We start from the raw sequence: 23,108 nt of genomic DNA on the forward strand, positions 1-23,108 counted from the left end.
AGGATATATCTATACAGAGCAAATGCAAACAGAAGAGACAGATTTATGAAGCTTGATGCATTTAACTTGCAGTGCTCAGCACACCTTTCACTTGGAGCAGCTCCTCATTAGTTTTCAAAAATGAAATACCACTTTAAATGGGACAAACCAACTAAACTTGGCATACAATTATAAATTATGTCCATTTGGATTTCCAGCTAAAACTACTGAAAGTTGCTATTCTTCAAGAACCAATAAAATCCATGACTGTAAGACATGTTTCTTGAGTTGCACCTGTCTTACAGACTGGAAAAGCATGTTACTGAGCTTTAGGAATCCTACCTCATCTGAACAAACTTCTAAACTCAGCATTAGGTTGTAGTGATTAAAATTAGTATCTTCCATTTGGGTTTAGAGACAATTTGATTCTGCCAATATAATCTCTTTTGAAATACTGATGACTGTTACTATTTCACCCACTACCATCATCCTGCCAACCCTACCATAGTAATTCTTTAAATACATAAGATGTTTTCTGCCTTTCCTTACAAGAAAAAAAAAACAAAACAATATATATGTAAACAGCAAATTAAGCTGAATTAGCAACTAGCCAAGGTAAGCAGAGCAAGAGCTGGACCACACAGCAGTACCTAGTGCCTGTCTATCTTATTAAAGCTCATGCAAGACACAAAACAGCTGCTAACTGTCAAAGGCTGGGTACAGTCTAGACTTCCTAAAGGCTTCTCATAAAATCTCTCAGCTATTACAGAAACAGCTGCTGCTATACCAGCCACAGGTTTCTGTTTGTTAGCCAAGACAGATTGGAAATAGATCAACAGGTAAGAAGCAAAAGTGCCAGAAAAAGGGTCAATTATCAGACTGAGAGATGAGTAGAAGCAGCATACCTCATTCTATCAGTTCTAGAATGACCATACTCAAAGCTTGTTCAAAAGGTCTGGTGAAGCTTTTCTTTGAAACATTGCTCTGCTTTCAAGGCTTAAGAGACTCACAGGTTTTCTTTATAGATCAAAGCACCTAAGATCCACAGGCTAAGAGATGATGAATGATGAACAGAAGCTAGGCAGAAGTCAATGATCCATATGCAGCCCCCCCCTTTAACCCTGAGCCACAAATCTGGCTGATATCCCTAAAGCTTTCCTTCCTCAGACATTAGGTCAGGGCTTGGAGCATCACAGCAGTTCTCAGTGTTTGCACCAGCCTTTTGCCAGCCCAAGACACAGGAAGCAGAGTAAGGCAAGGAAAAGCAGAGCTAAGGAGAGAATGACAAGCCTGGGGCTGCTTCTTAGGAAAACAGGACATAGCAACATAAATCAGGATATTGTGCCAAACCAACATCCCTTTGGAGCAAACTGTGACTGTGCTTCGCTGTGTGGCAGGGCACAGTAGGTGTCCCACAGCAGTCTCAGATGCAGCAGGGCAGAGCTGACAAGGAGGAACTACAGGTTGTTGGTAACTTTAGATTGGGAGTAAGATCTACAGCCAGGAAGGGAAAATTCTTCTATGGGTTGGATATGTTCATAGCACTACTGAGCTCATAATAGAAATGCTACCTGTGTATTTCTAAAGTTTTAATGAATCAAGGCCTTACACAGCAGCATATGAGATGGCAAATTAGGAAAACTGGAAAAACAGAAATCTCAATACTGATCAAGCTCCTGAAGCACACCTGCGAAGAAAAATTCAACACAGGTTAAAATGAAGATTCTTTTGAGACAGCTGCAAACTTGGCCAGGCTTCTGGTGAAATACTGTAAAACTGCATATCTTTAGAGACACCAAATGGAGGCACTGAAAATAACACCTAACTGAAATAAAACCAAAATTCTCAACAGAAAGGATTGATCCCTGTTTTGCAGTACTTTGTTAAAATTTATGGATGCAGAATATGATTTGCCATTAAGTTTAATAAAAGATTGTTCATCTAAATTTACCACATTGCCTTGTCTTTCCTAGTATGACAATTTCTGAATAAAAGAAAGTTGCATTCAATAACAGAGCATTGAAACTGATATTCATTATAATTTCAGTTTATTAACTCCTATAAAGACAGCGTGAATGTGGTGATTTATAAAATGCAATTACGAGTCCACAGGACTTTCTAAAAGTCTCATTTTATTATGCAGTTTCCCACGAGATGGTAAAGAAATGGGTCACATACAGGAAAGATTAGCCTGAGACCCCTACTTTTCCTGAAGTATTACAGGACAAGACAAATCACCTTGCACTGCTTTGCCCTCTAACTATTGAGAAGTTTTTATAAGCTAGGCAGAAGTGCCAAGCAATAATGAAATTTTCCTCCTTCAAAACAAGTTAAATCCATCATGTAAACTCCTCAAAACAAGATGGATTGCACCAACCAGGGCCACCACTTGCCCCTCTGTGCCTCTTGATAAAACTGTTTCATGAGACTGAGATAGGAAAGAGGATGTCACATCTACCTTTTCACCTAATTTCATGCAGGTGTAAGAACCTGGATTGCTGTAGATTATCTGATGCAAGACAAACGCAGCGTTGTGAAGAATCATGTCTTTATTTTGCAAGATTGTTTATATTTAAAATGAACATATATGCCAGTAACTATTCCTTTTTCAACATAAATCAGGTTTGCAGAAACAAATTAAACATCACTAGTGGGCTGCCCTTGGGATTGACACCAGGGCTAGCGACCTGGATGATGGGTCAGAGCACACGTTCAGCACATTTACAGATAAAACTAGAAGTGGCTGATGTCAGATGGTTGTGCCACCATTCAGAAGGATCTGGACAGGCTGACAACTGCTGCCAACAGGAACCTCATGAAGTTCTACAAACAGAAGTGCCAAGTCCCACACCTGGTGAGGAATTACTCCATGTATCTTTACACACTGGCAGCTGATGAGCTAGAAAGCAGCTTTGCTAAAAATGACCTTGAGGTCCTGGTGACAAGAAGCTGAACATGAGCCACCAATGTACTCTTGGAGAAAAAAAGGCCAACAGCATCCTGGGTTACATTAGGAAGAGCACTCAGCTGGTAAAGGGAGGTGATCCTTCCTCACTTATCAGCCCTGGTGAGGGCTATCTCTTGTACTCTGTCCAGTGCTGGAACTGGACTGAGCTTCCCACTACAAGAACACCATGGACTTATTGGAGCAAGTCCAGGACAGGGCCATAAAGATTATTAAGGAATATCTTTACATAAGGGGATGCTGACAGAGTTGAGACTAACCAGCCTGGACAAGGGATAGTAAGGGTCAGAGAAGATGGCTCTTATTCATGTGTGTGAATAACTGATGGGAAGGAATGAAGAAGAAGGATGCAGATTCTTCCTAACAATGTAAATCAACAGGACAAGAAACAATGGACACAATTTAAATCCCATGCCATTCCATCAGAACACGAAGAAACAGTTTGGATTTTTACTGTGACAGAGGTCAAATACTACAAAATTTTGCCTACAGAGGTGCTAAGTCTCTGTCTGCATAAACATTCAAAACACAACCAGACATACTCTTGGACAACCTGACCCTACTTAAGCAAGAGCTTGGGCTACATGACTTTAAGAGATTCCATCCAATCTCATCAGTTCTGTGGGCCTGTGAAGATGATACAAAAAGTTTGAGTTTGAGTGGTGATAACTAAGTCACCAGGCTAGGAGGGTCTTTGTGTTTAGTCCTCTGTTCTGCCAGACTTCTTTTTTCATAAGCCAAAGCATTTATTGTAGTTATTAATTATCACAATCTGCCTAACTCAGATCCTGAAGGGACAAGCATATAAGCAATTGAAAGAAATGCTCTTTCCATTACTCAGTATAATGAGGCATTCTTCTTCCTTTTTTTCCTCTGAAGTGTCTGCCAATTTCCAAAATAGAATACAGAACCGGCTGGGTTGCAAGGTTATTTCTTTATGGCACTTTTTATTTAAATGTGTGCATTTACTGTTGAAGAGAACAAAGAAAGGACAAGACATATGGCTTTGTGCATGTTTTCCACCACATTGCAGCCTGATGTATTCAAGTAGGAAAAAACACCCTACAGAGAGAAAAATACAGAGAAGAAGAGAAAGACACCAAATGTTGATGCTGTATGTGTAAGACCAATTATTTATTAATAGAGTGTGTAAATTTGCCTGTGGTAAGATTTAATGGGAATAGAGAAGGGGGCTTTGCTCCTAAAATAGGTAAACCACATATTACTGCAACTAGTATTTTCATTTTAATATCAGATGAAGAGCTAGATGCACAAAACCACAAAGAAATCATAAAAAATTGTAGAAGTACTAGAAAGGAAAACCATAAACAACAGAACATTTCATGGGCCACTGGCTTGTTTAAATATATCTGTGTTTTGACTGCCTGCACCTGAAAAGTGCATTTATGGCCCATCAGGAAAAGGCACTGAAATTTGTGAGAAACCTAACAGGCTGCAATCCAATGCCTATGCCTGAAATATCTAGAAATGGTCCAAGTCTGGCTGTGTCCCTGGTTGAAATGTACACATTCCAGCCTTTTACAGCTTAAAAATGCTCCATGCAGACCACTTCCCAGAAAGATTTGTATTTTTCATGGGATTAAAATCACTGTGCTTTTGGCCATCTCTGACACCAGCAAGGTCTGAGGTATGCTGAGGCATGCTGCAATACAATAACCTAGAAATACACTGCTTATGGTGTTACATCAATGAAGTAAGAGAGCATCTGTGCCAGAGTCAGCCTTTTCATTGGAATGGAAAGGATAAGAAAGCCCAGGGCTGCAGTACTAAGGCAGAATATGTGAAATTAAAGCATGAAATAAAGATGAAGGAAGGTCAATGGAGACCTGAATGCCAAGATTTAAAAACTATTGTATCAATGATCTTTCAATCATTGTATCAATTAATCTTCTAGTGACACCATCATATTGCAGTTACTTATTTAATTAGCATATCATACCACCTTTCATACTTGATATTAAGTTCAGATGAATGTGGACAGACACCATGGAAAATCAAATGTAAAAACGGAACTTCTCAGTAAAGCATCAGACCACATGCAAACATTAAGTTTACCTCAGCTCCCAAACTGAGAGAGATTATTTCATCTTCAAAAGCAGAATGTGTATCAGTATGAGGAGGAATTCCTGTTTAAAAAAAATAACAAAAACAAACAACAAAAAAGTGACTACAATAATGATAATAATAATAATAACAACAATAATAGAGTGCTATCTCCATTGGCAAGCTCTATTTCTATGGATGTCCCTATGGAAAACTGGGATGTATGGTTGAACAAACAAAACTTACCATAAACAAGGGAATTGTCTCATGCCCAGATTAGATGGACACAATTAACCTAAGTGTCTTGTATAATCAGTAGAAATACCTAGAAGATAGTTCAGGTTACTCCAAGGCCTTGCTCATTCCTGGATGGACTCCCTGCTGCAGTGAGAAGCTCAAGCACTTTGCTCTCCTTGCAGGCAGTTTAGCTCTTAGAAGCAACATTATGGTACCTATGGCGATTTTGGACTTTAGTTCATCCACAATAATGTATTTCTTCCTCACTCCCTTCAGAGAGGAGTAATTTCAAATCCCTCTATTTCCTAAGCAAATGACTGCATTAAGAATTTCAGCTTCAGCATTAGGACCTGCTACCTCAGAAGCAGGCACTGCCAGGATCAAGTCTGCCTGTGTTTTGCACTTCCTAGGCAAAGCAACATCCCTGCTAGGCTAACCCCTGGGTAATACATCTGTTAGTGTGGGTATGAGTACACACACATAACTGAGAATTGTCAAAAGGACAGTCATTTTTAGGGGTTTGTTTAGATTTTTCTTTCATATCTGCTAATTGGAAAGAAACTGCCAATACCTGCAGCTTGCGTCACACATTTTAACGCTAAATGCTAGAACAGCAGTGTGCATGCCACAGCAAGATCTCACCACATGGTGGGGAACAGCAGTCAGCAGTGAGCAAGGGAGAACAGCAGACAGCTTGGGAGAACTGCAACTGCACCTTCCTCTGACCCACTGCAGGCCAAGGCAGACAGAATCATTCCCATACCATCCAAAATGAAACAGTTTTATTTGATTATCAAAAATTCTACCCAAGTCGATTTTGGGCTGTGTAGAGAATTCCTGAGTTGAAGACAATTTTTTCTGAAGTGTTATTCAGCTCTATAAAGCACCTTTATTATACAGCAGATTTTACATCCAGATGTAAATATTCTGAATTCCATTAGTTTCAGGGAAAACAATACAAGTGTTTTATGAGACCAACATTTAATCTGACAGAAAATCAGTGAGACTTGAAAACCAAGGACAGATAGATACCCGTTTGTTACAGCTCACAACTTTGCCTCGGTACAAAGCACTGAGGCTCTGCCTCAAGAGGCTCAAACTTGCACACTGAAGTCTGTGCAATTCACTGTGCAGCAGGAGAACACTGACAGCTCTCCACATCGTCATCAGTAATTCAACCAAGACCACATTGACCCACACATCTCATTTAATTTATCTTATATGTGGTCCCTCCAGTTTAGATACTCATAGCCATAACTCACTTTCCAAAATTACAAGTATAATTTCCAGGGAAAAAACAGCTCAGAACCAAGATGCAGGCAGTATCAATCTGACTGTGCTCTGTCCTCATTCATATCCTAATGATTTGCACTTAAGAAAGGGTATTTTGCCTTGGGATTGGGTTTTTGTTTGATTTTTCAAAAAACTCTGCTTCCATTCTTGATAGAAATCTACAATTCTAACTAATTTCCTCAGATGTCCCAGCCAGAAGTACAAAATGTATCAACTTAACAGATTGTCAGATACACAAACAAATAGGATCAGACCCTTGTTCAGCAGACACTCTAATAGCTGCCAGACATTAATTCTGAGAGTAAAGCCACTGTTCTTTCTTCCTAAGGACAAATGAGATACTCACCCTGGAAAGCAAGCCAGATACTTAAGCTTGATGACTAAGCTTAGCAAAAAGTACAGCACGTGATTTGTTCCCTAGAAGTGTGATTAGAAGCTTGTTTTTCTTCAGAAGCCTCCAGTTTGGAAAAAAATACAAAAATACAGTAATTCCTTATTGCTAGGATAAGGGAACACTGCTTGCATCATATTTAACACTCCATATATCACATGCACTAACATTATATCATGTGTACTAACAGCAGGAGAGTCTCCATTTCTTGGAGACTGTATGCACATTACAGGAAGCAATACAAGTTTGGAGTAAAAAAATCCACTGAACTAGAAGGCCAAATATGACTATTTATTCCTATATCTTTTTATAGTTAGTTTTCAAATCATGACCTTAGACTCAAACACCATAATTTTCCATAACCGTGGTATCAAAAACTGCACTTCTAAACCTAAGTTCCCATGTGGAGAAACCAGTACTAAAACTTTAGTTTTGTTTCAAAGCATCTATGGTCACAGAGGAAATACACTAAGCAGGTTCCTGCTTAAATCCTGTTCCTACTCCATTTCACAGTTAGATGCTACACTCTCCTGCTTTTTAGTGAAGTTGTACTGGTTTGGCTGTAGTTCATTTGCTCCACAGGTGCCCGTACGGTGCTATGCTTTGGATTTGTCATGAAAACAGTGTAGGTAATACATGGATGTTTTACCTCTTTCTAAGCAGTCCTTACACAGCATCAAGGTCTTTTATGGTTCTCATGTTTCCCCACCAGCAAGTCAGCTGGGGTTGCACAAGGAGCTAGCAGAGCACACAGCTACGACAACTGACTCCATGTGACCAAGAGAATATTCCATATGACCATATGAGATCGTGATCAGTAAGACTAAAGTTACTTCTCTGGTGAAGTTTACCAGGGATGTCATTACTCAGGGACTGAGCACTGATTGACCAGTAGCTGAGGAATTTTTTTGTATCATTTTCCTTCCTTTGTTTTGTTTGCCTATTTTTTTTTAACTTACTAAACTGTCCTGATCTCAAGCCTCCTCACTTTTATCTTCCAATTCTATCCTCTGCCTCAGTGAGGGGAGTTAGCAAGAAGCTGCATGGTGCCTAGTTCCCTACCAGGGTTAAATCCCTATATAAAATAGAGTTCAAAATTTTTGAGGGACAAATGAACTTACCTTGTCCAGGTTCATACTGATTTACAGTCAGTTGATCAGGTTTATGTTTGATATATCCCTGCTTTAAGCACTTCTCCAAGAATGGGTTGCAAATTTCAGGAAGACCTAGTTACAGAAAGAGAACTGTAAACAAGACAGGACAGCTTTTTACAATAAATATAACTAGGAAAATACATAGAAGTAGCTTCATGTACATGCAAGTCCATCTTTAATGATGATTACTCTGCATCTGCTGCTAACATACACATCAGAACTGGAGACACATCAGAACTGGAGGCCTAATCTTCAAGTCCAATATTCTTGAAGGTTTCAAAATTACAAGGGCCACTCTTCCAAGCCCTCTACATTCAGAAACAGAGTAGTCCTTACAAATGCAAACTGTAGTATCTCTACACATAAATAAAACCACATCAAATCAGAGGAAAGGTTTTTACCAATTACAATAAAAAAGTTGCAGTCAAGAAGCAAAATTATTATGCAAAGAGTCAGTTGTGCAAAGAGCTCCCTAAAAAATTTATTGCCTGGAAATCTGTTACTGAATTAGATTAAATATCACCAACAAATCTGCTGAAGTTAAGCTGGTCTTGAAACAGGAAAGGAAGGCATAGTCCTCCACTGAACCTTTGGTTTGCCATTTTACCTGAGGATTTGTTTGAAAAATCCTGCTGCAGGTAACACCAACAAACATGTTACTACTATCCCTTCCATGAATCTACTGATTTTTATCCTTGTTTTCTCCCAAGAAGTATTTATGCTTTTCTGACACATAAGATAGTCTGTGAGACTAGAAAACAATTCACATATCAATCCTCTTACAATGATATAGCTTCACAGTTAAAATCTTAAGATAACCAGAATCCTTCTGTTGCATGCTACATCCACCCCAGTACACATGCACCACCTTAAACACCTTCAAGTTTTACAGGAATTTAACTCTCCTATTTTGCTATTTTTAAATCTAAATCTATAAGATGACTCACTTGCTTTGCTCTGACTCACAGCTTTCAACTCCCAATATGAGTTATTGAAACCTTTACAAAATTGCTTTCAGAGCAAAGGAAATTTTATTTCAGTGTGCATGCATCCAGCAAGTTTCAAGCTGGTTGAGATAAATATATACAGCAACATACGTCATATCCCCCAAATAAATTAATATGCAACTTGTAACACATAATTGTTTTATGGAACAAAAAGCTAAAAAGGAATGACAATTACAATCCCAAAAGCCTTATTTGACCAGAGCTCAACAAAGGGCAGCAACCTCTTGCTCCAAGTGACTGGACAACAAGCTTAAAGCACTAACAATAATTTGGAATGAGTCTCAAAATTAAGAAGCACTTTTGTGTGGGTGCTTAAGATACAGCAAAGGCTCTCCTTTAACCAGACTCTCACAGCCATAACGCAGCAAGGCTTTATATAATGGTTCAAACATCAGTGCAAACTGATATATAAACTTTATATAATGGTTCAAACATCAGGCTTTATATAATGGTTCAAAGATCAGTGCAAAATAAGCACAGTTTAATAGGGAAGTTCTCACCTCCAGGTAATGGTTTGTCTTTATCAACATTATTATTATCATAGCGAAACTCATATCCAAAATGCTTTACTCTTCTATGCTTTAAAGTCTTCTGGGCTGTAAAAACACATATGTTTAAAGTAAGATTAGACTACATAAAGACTATATGAAACATTGCAGGCATTTTACCATGTTTCCCTATTCCATTCTACCTGTTAAGCCTAAACATTCTTTAATTAGCAGTTAAAATAGTGTATGTGACCCTTGTTCTTCACGCACACACTTCTGCTTATTTTCTTTTCTAATTCATCAAACATCACAGTCACTGCTGTTGTGAGTCAAAGGGATGGTGTTTTTGTATATGTAAGAAACAGGGAACACAAATTTTTTGAGCCATGCTTAATGCATCTTTTTCTTGCCCTGATCTCTGAATTTACACCTGATGAATACCCTACAGGTACATCAACATCCATCATTCTCATTAATCACCATGTTTCACATTAGCTAAGGTCAGAATAACCTTTTGCGTTGCTCCACGGAACAAATTTACACAGGAACTCCGAAGTGATTTCCAAGAATTCATTTAATGTAGGATTCAACTCCAAAAGCTCAAGTGAAACCATCCAGAATGTATGCCTCACTAAGTTATTTGTTTTACATAAAAGAAGACACAGCTCTTCAGTTGAACATCAAATTACAAACAGTCTTGTGCTTGGCACAAGACACATAGAAAAGACTTTAAATGTTTCTGGATGCAGATTTGTTATTCAAGTAAACCCATTCTAGCATATCAATTCAGATCTCTTGTCCCAAGGAACTGATCACTTGCAGGATAAGACCTAATTTCTAAAATGCTAAGAGTAACCACAGAATAATTTCTGACAATACATTTCCCAAGATGTAGACTTCCTGTAACCTGAAACTGCAGGAAAAAAACAACATAAAAGTATAGAATGTCAGGATTCCTATAGTTGTACCCACCATTCTGAGTATCTTCATCTGCTTTCCAGTCAATACTTTCCAACATCCTCCTTTCTTCCTCTGGAGAAATAATCTTTTCAATTACCACTAAGCCTGGAGGCAAGCTTGTAGGAACAGCATTTTGCAAGGAAACTGAGGTATAGGAAAAAAAGAGAATTTTGTCACTCTATTTAGAGAAAATAAAAACATGTATTCCCTATGGAAATAAAATTATTTTTATGATAATATAGCACAGCTGTTGAAATGTTTAGTGATACAATGGAGCCCTCATTGTGGTCTTATTTGGAGAAAGAATGATCCCTTTTTGTCACGACAAAACAGGGTAAGGCCTGAGATCTGCATCCAGCACTTTCTAAAAATTTTACTGCATAAGACAAACAAGACTACACTATTCAAACATAAAACTGCTTGTGGCTTTCCTGTAAAAATAATGGTAAACAGAATTTCCCAATCACTTAAGGTTCTACCTGAATTTCATATTAATTTTGTAGAATTTTAGTGATTCACCATATCAGCAGCTTCCACAGACAGAATAGTCTGTAATCAAATGTGTACAAATATGGAGTACAGAACAATACCTAGGTGAAAGCAAAACACCACTGATGTTGGGACATTCAGTTTGCTTTCCTAAGAGATCAAAAAAAAGCTATTTGCTAGCATAATGTACAGACCAACACCAGGAACCCTTTTTGCTAGACACTATGAAAGCTCACAGAAAGAGCAGCAGTTCTTTAGAGCTTATAATCAGCAAAAAAAAAAAAAAAAATAGGGGGAAGGAGGAAAAAAAGGATTCTGCAGGCTCCTTAATCCCAAAACCTTCATGCACAGTACTGAACGGTCAGGAAATTACTCAAATTTTTTTTCCTTTTGCTTACGAGTAATATAGTTGAAATTAGAGTATCCTAACCTGGAATACAAAGAGTAAAGGTTATTTTATGTCCAGAATCTCAGATTCTAGCTTTCATTTTCTGTGTCTACTTACCAAAACTAGTGTGCTTTTACCTACATTTACAATCCAGGAAGTAAAAGCAAAGGGAAGCAGTATGCAGGAAGCTGGATATATAGGAAAGCAGAAAAACTGTACCTTTTTCCACAAAATTAATATATAGAACAATGTTTTGGTCACAGTCTTCCAATGTTACTTCCTTTCCATTAAGGGCATTAAAGGCTTTCTTGGCTTCTTCTGTTGTTCTGTATTTCACAAATGAGTATGGTTTATTTGGTGGCATTAAGAGTGTTTCCATTGCTCCATATTCTTCTAGTATTCTGAGCAACTGCTGTCTACTCATCCCATTACCAAGACCAGCATTGGCAATAACCAGGCTCTAAATGAAAAAGAATTAAAAAACAAAACAAAAAAGAATTAGTGATTATTGTTGGTTCATTTAAAACCAGCATTTTACCAAGAGAACAGCACTATAAAAAAAATTAAGCCCATGAGCACTCTTTTATGTATTCTGCATAAGATATTTACATTTCCATGAGCTTGTTACACAAGGCTAATGCAACCTTTGCTTGCCCAGCACACAGTGTGGCTGAAAGCCTTGCAATCTCTCTCAGAAACACCTCCTCAGGTAATGCACACTTTGAAGTGGCATGTGTGTGACAAGTGCACTGCAAGCAAACAGTGGCACTGGCACACATAATTTTGATGGTTTCTGGAACAGCTGGGAAAAGTGTTCAATTAATTCAAACAACAGCACTTCACTTCTCTAAAAAAACAGAAAATGAGGTTTAGAACCAAAGAGGAGGGGCATTAAAAAACTGAGCACTGCTGTGATTATGCCTATTGTGAAGACTCTGTTAACATCTGCTCTAAGCTTTGCACCAGGCTGTCTGCCAAAGATCATATTTTTCAAGATTTACCTCATTATTAATTACTGCTATTTTCTGGAATGTTATTGATGGAGGGACTCGTGTATGAAGGACTTCCAGAGGTTCAAACCACTCCTTTCACCTAATCTTCAAAGACCCCCACTAAACAACTGCTGCAGCACATGCAGCAACTGATGATGTTAATTCAGAGATAGTCAGACTCTTGCACAAAGCCTGGAAGTATTTTCTATTTTCCTGACATAAATTTTCCACTAGCACTATGATTTTGTTTCACATATCATTTATTCAAATGTTCTGTCACCAAAAAGGACCTTGCTGGACCCCAAAATTATTCTTTGGATAGATTATTGATAATTTGGTACCTGGGACAGTTTCAAGGGGAACAAGTCCCAAATTACAGACCCATTTCCATGCAACACTAGAAAGACACAGTCTTTGTTCTAAATAGTTTGCAATACAAACAAGTTTGCTGAGTCATTAACATCTGTCCATGTGGTTTGAAATTTGAGCAAAAATTAAACCAATTTTTATTACAAAAACGTATAAAGATCTAACTGATGTTTCCATAATTGAATGGGAAGAATTTTCAGGATCAGGATGAACAAGCATAGGGTAAATGATACTGCTCTACAGTGTTTCAAGCCATTTGTATTTCCTCATAAATGAGAGAGTGAAATTAGAAACTCTGACTTCCCCATCTGTCTGCAAGTTCCTGTCACTTTTTGCTACACCAGTATCTGTGAGATCATTCTCTGATGTGCTGTAACTCTACTGTGGCAGTACACTACAGATCAAAAACCCAAGCAGCTTTCTGTTAGGTCTCTTTTCTGCAAGGAAAGAGAAAGCTGTCCCCATTTAAACAGCTGCAAGTCAGCCAACCAGCTCAATTCCCACAGAACCACAGCCTTAATAAAAACAAGATGGAAAATATTTCCAAGATAGACATATTTTTAATGGTGAGCTCAGATATGACAAATTACACTTGACAGAGAACCATGGAAGATATAAAGGTACAAAAGTTAAAAGACTGAGGAAAAAAAAAAAAAAAACCACAGAGAAACAGAATAAAAGTTTATCTACTTCAATAGCATTTCCAATGCTTCCTCCTTCCTCCTCAACCCAAGTAACTACTGTGTCAGGTTAAAAAAAAACACCTTATCCAAAGACCCTGAACTGCTGAAGTACAGTTCTGCTTTGAAATCAAAGAAGCACAGAAAACCCTCAATCTCAGGAAGTCCATTTTTAAAAACTGCATTTTACACAAGACACATGTGAGAAGAGAACACAGATAAGCAGCATTTTAACACTACCATCAAAATCTCAACTACCTGTGTCACATGGGAGACACACTTTATGCCCTCGTGTCTCATCAACGTATGCTGAGCTCTGACTTGCTTCCTCAATACTTTCTTCTTCATTTTCTGGACTTTCAAATGATCTTCACTGGTTTTAGCTTCCATACTGGTGTTCTGGAAAGCAGAAATAACAACACATAGTAAGTGTCCTGCTTGAAAAGGATCTCTCCCAAAAATAAAGCTTTAAAAGATTGCTATGATGCTTGATTTCATTTTCCTATTTTTCTCTTCCTCTTCACTCCTTTATTCACACTCACAGTATCACTAGATCCATTTGTGCATTTTAACCTGTCTACCCCTCCTGTTTTCATACAGTAATTTCAGCTAATTTCCTTCTCTCTGCAGTCTCTCCAGAATAGAACATGAGAAAAAAATAATGCGTGGAACTGCCATGAGACTCGTATGGTCTCAGCTTCTGAGTTATTCTCATGCCTCACCAAATGTTTCAGTTGGAGATGAAATGTTTGGCTTCTTTTATCTAATTGCAACCAAGTGTGACATTTGGCCAAACTTGCCTTTCTTGAGAGTAGAAAAAAGAGAGTAGACTTACATGTCCTGGAGCAAGCAACTAGGATGCTCCACACATCATTTACCATGTCTCCCAAACTTAATGAAAATCACATTCCTGTTGTGTGAAGGAACAGAAAACTGTGTACATATATATAAATATATATTTATTAGCCACTGAATTCATAGCAACACAGAATTTACCAATCAGTGAGTACTTAAAGGTCAATGGCATTCTCCAGGTTTTGCTGCATCTTTTGCCACTTTTGGTCTAACACTACATTGAGATCATACAGTACCTTCCCACATTTCTTTGAGCCTACATTCTTTTCCTTTCTTTTTTCTACTCCCTTCAAATCCAAGGGAGGAGTCTGGATCTCATGTAAGATTATGACAAAGCTCCCAGACATTGATGCAGTTTGACTTTGACTTTATCTGTCCCTATAACACAACCCCTTACCTGTATTTTAGAGGTATCTTCTCTTCTTTGCCAAAAATCCTCCTAACAGTATAGCTGGACAATGCAACTTCAGCTGTCTGTCCTATTCCATTCTTTTATCATCACGACCTGGCAACAATCCTTCCATCTTCTCTTCCTGTCAAAAAAATGGTTTTGTTTCAGTTATTTTTAAGGGAAAAAAACCAAAACAAAACTAGGTCAATCACCCCTATATGTAATTATTTAACTCTGTCAACTGCCCCAACAGTCACTTATCCACTTGCATGCCTTCTGGCTTGCAGGACAGCAGAGTTGCTTCCCAATACCTAAACTGCAGACACAACCATGATAATATGACAATGTACTACAAAAAAGGGTTAAGGTAAAAAAACCCCTCATATTAGTATTTGCTGCAACTTTGTGTTGAATGACTTAGCAAAAATGTTGTTTTAAACAAGCACTGATATGCTAGCAAAACTGTTATAAAATATTGACAATAGCTCAAAAGACAAATAGCTCAAAACAGTTCAAAGTAAGATTCTTCAACAGTGTTAAATACAGAGAGCAATGGTCCTCTTAACCTTCATTAGTTAAATAATGATCAAAAAATCTCAAACTTGCTTAAACCAAAAAAAAGAAAGCACAATGAAACACACACGCACACACAAAAATAACCCCAAAACCAAACAAAAAAAAAAAAAAAAAACCAAAACCAAAAAACTACTAAAAAACCAACATCCAAAAGCATAAGATAATTAGAAGCCACGGTAGCTGAGAGGGGGGAAAATAAAAGTCACATAAAAAGAAGCTTAAAAAATTTTATGAATTAGATTCTCCTAAATGCATCTAATGGGTTACCCTTACCAAGATTCAGCTGACTAGCCGGCTCCTTCAGCAAGCCTACTATGACAATGTGTGCAATTATAAGATTTCATAGAATTATAAAATTATTTAAGTTACAAAAGACCTGTAAGGTTGAGTTCAACTGTTAATCCAGAACTGCCAAATCTACCACAAAACCCTATGTCCCTAAGCATCACCACCTACACAATTGGGTGCAAAAGGCTTGTCCTGTCCCACCTTACTTGCCACACACAGGTGAACAAAAGCCCACATCTTTACAGCCTACACATGAGCAGGTTCCTCTGCAGAGAGTGTCAGGCAGTCCCAAACTACTCCACAGGAAAGTGACACATCTTTGGCTTGGTGAGTTTACAGAAAGAGAGCAAAAATACAGGATAGGATAATACTTTTGAGCGAAGCAAATTGGATTTGGATGCAAAAGCATGGAGGCTATGCACATCAGCCATACCAGTCAGACCACTGTCATGCAGCCTGCAGAACAGACTTGAAACTGAAAGGGTCAGGCCTCTTCCATAACATCTGTACCTCTACATACTGGAAGACTTCATGTGATCTCCGGGGAAAGCATTTCTGAGTTTAGTCAGGCCTTTAGTCAGGTCCTCACAAACACCTACATCCTCCAGGCAAAAGCAAAGAAGTCATGCCACAATATTTGTTAAACTAGCACAGAAACTAAAGCTGAAAGACTTCTTTTTATCCTTCCATAAACCCTGAACAATGGACAGCTGAGATGTGACTCAGCTGTCTAAATAGCACCCAACACTGGCAGAGATGACCTAGCCCACAACACTCAGCCTTTCACCTGCTGCTCAAGAAGCTGAAGACCTTCCTGATGTGCTGTGTCATGCTTGCCAGCATCACTCTGGTGCCTCCAGCTTCTGAAGACATCTTAAACAGTAATACCTGCATAGCTGAGACAGAATATTCCCTTGGTCTCTGTCTAAACTGGGTCTAAACTCTGTCTTGTCTTTTGCATGCATTACCAGTGGCTCAATTTGGCAGGCAACTCTGCCCTGATTTCTGAATAAAAGAATCACACTCAACTGTATAGAAGTAGGAAACTTCATTTTCTGGGATCTCACACCTCCTTTAGAATGGCCAGTATGACTACAGAAGAAAAAGGATTAATCCACTGTTAAATTTGTTACTGTTACCACCTAGTTTTACAACAAGTATTTTTAAAAAGCACCTCCTGAAGTTACACACTGAAAACAGTTTCCCCTTGCAATACGAGCTGAGGTTACACGCACTTTACAAAACTGGCCTGAAGCTCCTACAGAGGTTAATGTAAAGCTTTAATGCAATGCACGAAGTTTGTTTGCTGTAGGAGCCGCCTCTGAGAACTCAAGTACCAGGCGGGCGGGCAGAGCAGAGCGGCGGCTGTCGGCAGAGGGAGCGCCACGATCAGGGATAAGCCGCGATCTGTTACTCACTTATGGCTTGGTTTTGTGCCACAGTCACGCCACAGCAAAAATATAAGGACACAGTATTCACATAAACATCCGGGAGGGAAAAAATACATTCAGGAGGCCCTACGCAGAGATTTAAGAGCTCCAGCACTTGCCAAACGCGCCCGAAAGCACCAGCATATCCAGGCACTGGCATGTCCCCGCGGCTGTCCCATGCCACCTCTGCGAGGGACAGCCAGCACCAAACCTCCCACCGACACCCCGCACAACCCCGGGCACTCGCTGCAAACAGCAACGATAACAGGAATAACCTCCGGAGAGCGTCTTAGAATCACGGAATGTTAAGGCTTTGAATAGACCTTAAAGATCAACCAGTCCCAACCCCGTGCCATGGGCAGGGATGCATCCTTCTAGACCAGGTTTCTCAAGGCTTTGAACACTGCCAGGATTGGGGCACCCACAGCCTCCCTGGGTAACTTGTTCCAGGGCCTCACCACCCTCACAGCAGTATCCCTTCTTCTCTGCCCTGAGTACACACGGGGGAGGCTATAAAAGCTGTGAGGCAGACATAGAGACTGGCTTGGCCTTCTCCCCCTTGCACCACCTCGTGTGACAGGGACAGAGATGAAGCAGGAGCCGCGGCCAGGCCGCCGCGGGCTCTGCTCCCCGCACAGAGCGGCACGGGGGGCACGGGAGGGAAGGAGAACCAGCGGCACAGACCGCCTGCGTTCCCGCCGCCACCGCGGCTCTCTGTCCCCAGGCAGAGCCCGGCGAGGCCCGGGCGCTGCAGCCCCGGCCCGACGGGCGCGTTACCTGCAGGAAGCGGCCATGTCGGGGCGGGCACCGGCCCCGGCACCGCCCCCGCCGCGCCGTCATGGCCCCGCCTCGGCCCGCTGCCCGCGGAGCGGCACGGCCGAGGCGAGTTTCGCGGCTGCGGGCGTCTGTCGCTTTATTGCAGGGCAGAGAAGCCAGGCTCTGATGTTCAGCAAAGCCATGTGCTGGGTCCTGCCTTTGGGTCACAGCAACACCAAGCAGCGCCACAGGCTGGGGGAAGAGTGGCTGGGAAGGGCCTGGAGGTGCTGATCAGCGGCTGAAGGCCGATGGCATCCTGGCCTGGATCAGCCAGGTGTGGCCAGCAGGAGCAGGGCAGGGACCGTCCCCCTGTACCCAGCACTGCTGAGGCCACAGCTCCAATCCTGTGCTCAGTTCTGGGCCCCTCAGTGCCAGAGAGACATTGAGGGGCTGGAGCGTGTCCAGGGAAGGGCAGCGGAGCTGGGGAAGGGTCTGGAGCACAAGTGCTGTGAGGGGCAGCTGAGGGAGCTGGGGGTGTTCAGCCTGGAGCAAAGGAGGCTCAGGGGGCCCTCAGCACTCTCTGCAGCTGCCTGACAGGAGCGTGCAGCCAGGTGTGGGTTGGTCTCTTCTCCCAGGACACAAGTGACAGGACAAGAGGATGTAGTCTTAAGCTGCAGGAGGTTCAGGTTGGACATTAGGAGACATTTCTTCATGGAAAGAATTATTAGACCTTGGAATAGACTGCCCAGAGATGTGCTAGAGTCACTGTCTCTGGAGATGTTTAGGAAAAGACTGATCATGGCCATGTTTGATATGGTGGTGTTGGATCGAAGGTTGGATTGATGATCTCCAAAGGTCTTTTCCAACCTAACTGGCTCTCTGATTCTCTGGCAGCAGCCAGTTCTATGTGCCAAGATTTCCCAGTGACCAGGCCAGGGCTCTCTCATGGCACACAGCCATGTTTGGGTTAGAGGGACATCCATGCTGGGTGGATCCACGGCAGTCAGTATGGCAAAGGGAATAGGGTGAGCAGCTCCCTACAACCACCTTTCATGGACACACATTTGCTGTCACTGTGCGACCTCCTGTTCCTGCTCACTCCATGCTTCCGAGCTCCATTTGCCAGCAGGTCCTCCCCGTGCCACCTTTTCTCCAAGTAGAGCCAGCTTTTTGCCCTTCATGATTTAAGCCCAGAAGCACTGTGCATTCTCCTCCCATGCTAGATAAGATGTGTACAGGCTCCTCCTGCAGATACCACAGTGCTTATTGACAAGTAAAAATACATCTCCATTAACAACATTATCACTGATTAACCCACAAAAGAGTTCACAGAAATGGGGATTCTAATACATTTACCTTTGATGTTAATATAATCTCTGATTTAAAGTGTGTTAGCAGAAAACTCACTTCTTCTTTTTAAAAATCCCTTTTTTATAATTTTAATATTTTGGTTTATATTAATTTGGTATTAGTTTGATATTAATTAGTTTGATTTTAATTCTTTGTAGTTTTCTTAAGAAAAAATAAGTTTTATATAATAAAATCTTGGCTCTGCTCTATTTTTTTAAATTGATAATGAGGAAAGATGTTTTCTAAAGCAGAATATCATGCTCCCATTTAGTCATAGGTGAAAAATAAAATCCTACTGACTTTTCTCCGGAAGAAATTACACTATTTGCTATGCTGTTAGCTGTTTTATCTTGGCCACATTCCCAGGGAGAATCAAAGCATTTGTCAGTCCCTGGCAATCAACTTCATAGGATAACAAGTAAGCACTTCTATTTCCTTCAACAAACAAGGGTTACTGGTCTGTAGGTGGAAAGATAATCTTACTCCTTTTTATAGCAAAGCAAGCCAAACCGTGCTGTAGCCTAATGTGATCACACTGGATTTCCATTAATTTCAAACCCAATTAAAAGGGAATAGCAAGAAGATAGGATTTGCTCTACCAAATCTCTTGGTATAAGAAACTGCAGTTTAAGAATCATGACAAATAGGATATGTTTCAGGATAGCAGTTTGTTACAGAAATAAGAAGAAACCTCTTAGCACAAAATCCAGCTCAAAATCACCCGTGACTACTCCTGTAGAGAAGTACTGTAATAAAGGATGAGACACAAGATAAATTGTTTTAGGATAGTGTTCATGTCATAATTCAGCACTTGGACAAATATGTGTTGACCTAAATTCAAAATGTGCAACTGCTGCTGCTTGAGATAATAAAACTCTCCATAACAAACCTCTGCAATGCCAAGGGCTTATATTTTTCAGGACAAAGGCAAGGCTGGCTCTATGCTGCATGTCATTTTTATTCTGTGTTTGTGCTGTTCAATGCTAGATTTTCTATTTCTTTCTAAAAAAGAAAAACAGTCAAAAAAACCCAACTTTTAAAAGCTTGTTAGCAAACGCATAAGACTGAAAGAGACATGAGAAGTCTGGGCCCTGTTAAAATCAGTGGGATTTTCAAATGCTAGTGATCAAAATGCTTGTATACTCAAGAGACTTAAAATGTCAAGTAGTATCAGTATGCTTTCTGGTTTCTAAGCTTTAGCCTACATTCTGTTAATATCTCCAAACTTTTTCAAGCTTTTTTCCACAAATGTAAGATTTTAGAGTACTTCCGCTTTCCTTTAATAAAAAAGCTGCACTTTTCCTGAAATTTCAAGATTCTGTGTACAAAAACTTCAAGAAATACACTAAATAGCATAAACCTCACAGTGAAACTGTAATATTTGGCAACACTGCATTTCTGTTGGCAGGTTCACTACCACTGTTACCAGGTGTGATCCTCCTGTGGAGCAAGCTTCTTTAGCACCATGACACAGCTTTTTCTGAGCAGGGAGATTCCAGTTCTCCACCGGGACAGCTACAGACCTTGCCATCTGCAGAACCAAACCTGTCAGTGAATGTTTAGGATTGGACACGGGTTAGCTAAACTGAGCACTTCTGCTATGCCATGGGATTGCACTAATGAAGTTTAAGGCTGTTTATTAGAGGCAGGGAGGAACAGCTTTACCTTCTGTTGTCAAACACCGCAAAAGAATGCCTACATTGCTTAATGGGTGCATTAATATTGCAGTTGAGCTGGGAGCACAATCTGTAAGCCCCAATAAACAGAAAATCTTTGATCCTTTTCTGGTGAGTCTTCAGAAAATTCCTGTGAACTTTCAGGCATAAGACTGAAATTACTGTAATTATGATGTGTCTGCTACAAGTCTGAAGACATTTCATTATATGTACTGCCAGTGCAAAGAATCAGCTCTTGAGAGGTTCCTGCAACATGTGGACACAGAGGTAAAAAAACAGATAATTTCTTGATTTCATTAAGGAAGACTCCAAGAGATGTAAATTCCCTAGATACAAGTACTGGAAAGCATAATATCCATTAAGTTATCTCAAAAATTCCCAGTGAAGCTCCTGCCAGATTTTTCTGCTCAAATAAAACCTCTCAGTGAATGGTCCTCAGCCTTCAAAGTCCCACATGTACCAATACTAAGCAAACCATACATTGCATGGAATTGTCTTGTCCTCAGTTTTAGCTTCCTCTTGGCATAAACAATCTTGGTGACTTAGGGCTTTAAATCTTTCCAATGCCATGCAAGCTTTAAAGAAAAGATGATAATTCTCTGCTGAACTGGAATTGTTGCTTTCACTGCTGCTATAACTCTTTCTCTACAGTTCAGGCAAAGTTTAGGTGAGATCATTTGCCAGTCTAGCACACTTTCTGGGGTGTCAGAAAAGTAATATGGAGTACTGAAAGAACCATACAAAATATTGATTTCCCTCTAAATCATTAAACCCATCAACACATGGTGGAGTTTAGCTTTGAAGACAGAGTTGTTAGAAAGAGTCTCATAAAATATTTGTTTTCTCTGACATGGATACTGAAAATTGTCATCCCTTCAAAGTCTGCATGTACTTTACATTCTCTTCTGGTTCTTTTTGCCTGTTTTACATTAAACAAATAGGAAATATAATTTTTTAAATGCTGTTTGAACTATATTATACTCTTCTGGCCATAGAGTCAAAATCTTACAGTAACCTGGGAAAACTCAGTTCTGTCACAAACAATTAGGGTTTGGTAGGCATTCAGGAAGCAATGCGACCTTGCACAGGGATCCTCCCTGATATCTACACTAGGAAAACATAGTTTCTCACAGTTATAACTTCAGGGCATAAATGTATCATAAGGACAATCATGGAATAACAGGCTCTGATTCTGTCTACTTGAGCACTCAATACATTTTTAAGGATGCAGTGCTTGCAGTTTGGACACAATCTCTGAAGTAAATTTTTAAAGACACAGTACTGTTTACATAAGAGAACTAAATGTTGCATTTCCGTGCTAAGTGAGATCCTTGGTGCCCCCACTGCCTGGAGAGAATATTGCAATGTATTCCTTGGACTGGGACTCCATTCTTTCATCTCCTTTCAGGCATCATGTCAGGAGAACTCATTAGCTGTTGCTTGTGCAACATATTTACTTTCTTTATAAGAATAATAGCTGTTCAACCACAAGTTAAAATTTTCTAAACAAAAATATGGTCAGATGCTTGGGTCACCCCATTTGCTGCTCTTGTAATCAATTTTCATTACTTCTCTGGATCTATGTGCACACAACATATCTGGAAAACAGGAATTGTAAGCTTTTAAGCTGAATAAGCAAAAGAAGGAAAAAAAAGAAGATGGATCCAAACTTTGTGATTTTTCTTTTATAAACACCACTTGTCAGCGAGTCAGTTTGCTGATCTGTATGACATTTACATAAATATTTACCCAAATCACCAGGAGTTGTGAATCCTCATGAATCATTGTTGGTGAAACACTTCATAATCTTTGCATGAAGTGTAACACATACATTCAGAATATGGATCTAATTAATGGCAGAGGATGAATGAAAAGAATAGATAGAAAAAAAAAACAAAACACATCACCTTTTTTTCCCCCTTGTTAGAAATTGATTTAAAATTTTTCTGTTATAAAGGCAAATCTTTCTTTTCACACAGACATAATATGGTTGGTACACATATTGGTGATGATTAGGGCACAGTTTCTGCACATTCAAGTTTGTTCAATTTTATTAAGAGAAAAAAGCAAGTATTGCTAGTCTATAGTATTTGGAACTCATGTCTATATCACCATATTTTATTCTTTCTATGTAGAAATATACACCAGAATGATTTAAATTACAATATTACAACATTAAATGCTCTTAATTTATATGTAGACAAAGTCTTTTCTGGCAAAATTCTGGCAAAATTCTTTCCCTCAAGAAATGGGTAAATTAAATGAGCATACTGGCTGCTTCACTTAGCTGTCATCTCTCTAAAGGCTCTATGAGTAAGCCTGACACACTT

General features: G+C 39.7%; 1 protein-coding gene across 1 annotated transcript in view; it reads right to left on the minus strand.

The window, feature by feature from the left end:
* Positions 1 to 17,808, minus strand: part of ALKBH8 (alkB homolog 8, tRNA methyltransferase) — a 43,513-nt gene extending 25,705 nt beyond the window's left edge. The window contains exons 1-8 of the mRNA XM_059465886.1: positions 17,774 to 17,808; positions 14,709 to 14,844; positions 13,715 to 13,855; positions 11,635 to 11,875; positions 10,551 to 10,682; positions 9,591 to 9,686; positions 8,051 to 8,155; positions 5,021 to 5,091 (exon numbers count right to left, since the gene is read on the minus strand). Of these exons, the coding sequence (XP_059321869.1) occupies positions 5,021 to 5,091; positions 8,051 to 8,155; positions 9,591 to 9,686; positions 10,551 to 10,682; positions 11,635 to 11,875; positions 13,715 to 13,846 (777 nt within the window). The 5' untranslated portion in view covers positions 13,847 to 13,855; positions 14,709 to 14,844; positions 17,774 to 17,808. The remainder of the gene's footprint in view (positions 1 to 5,020; positions 5,092 to 8,050; positions 8,156 to 9,590; positions 9,687 to 10,550; positions 10,683 to 11,634; positions 11,876 to 13,714; positions 13,856 to 14,708; positions 14,845 to 17,773) is intronic.
* Positions 17,809 to 23,108: the final 5,300 nt, after the last annotated feature.

The sequence above is a fragment of the Ammospiza nelsoni genome, chromosome 2 (genome assembly GCF_027579445.1).
Source record: "Ammospiza nelsoni isolate bAmmNel1 chromosome 2, bAmmNel1.pri, whole genome shotgun sequence".
Lineage (NCBI taxonomy): Eukaryota > Metazoa > Chordata > Aves > Passeriformes > Passerellidae > Ammospiza > Ammospiza nelsoni.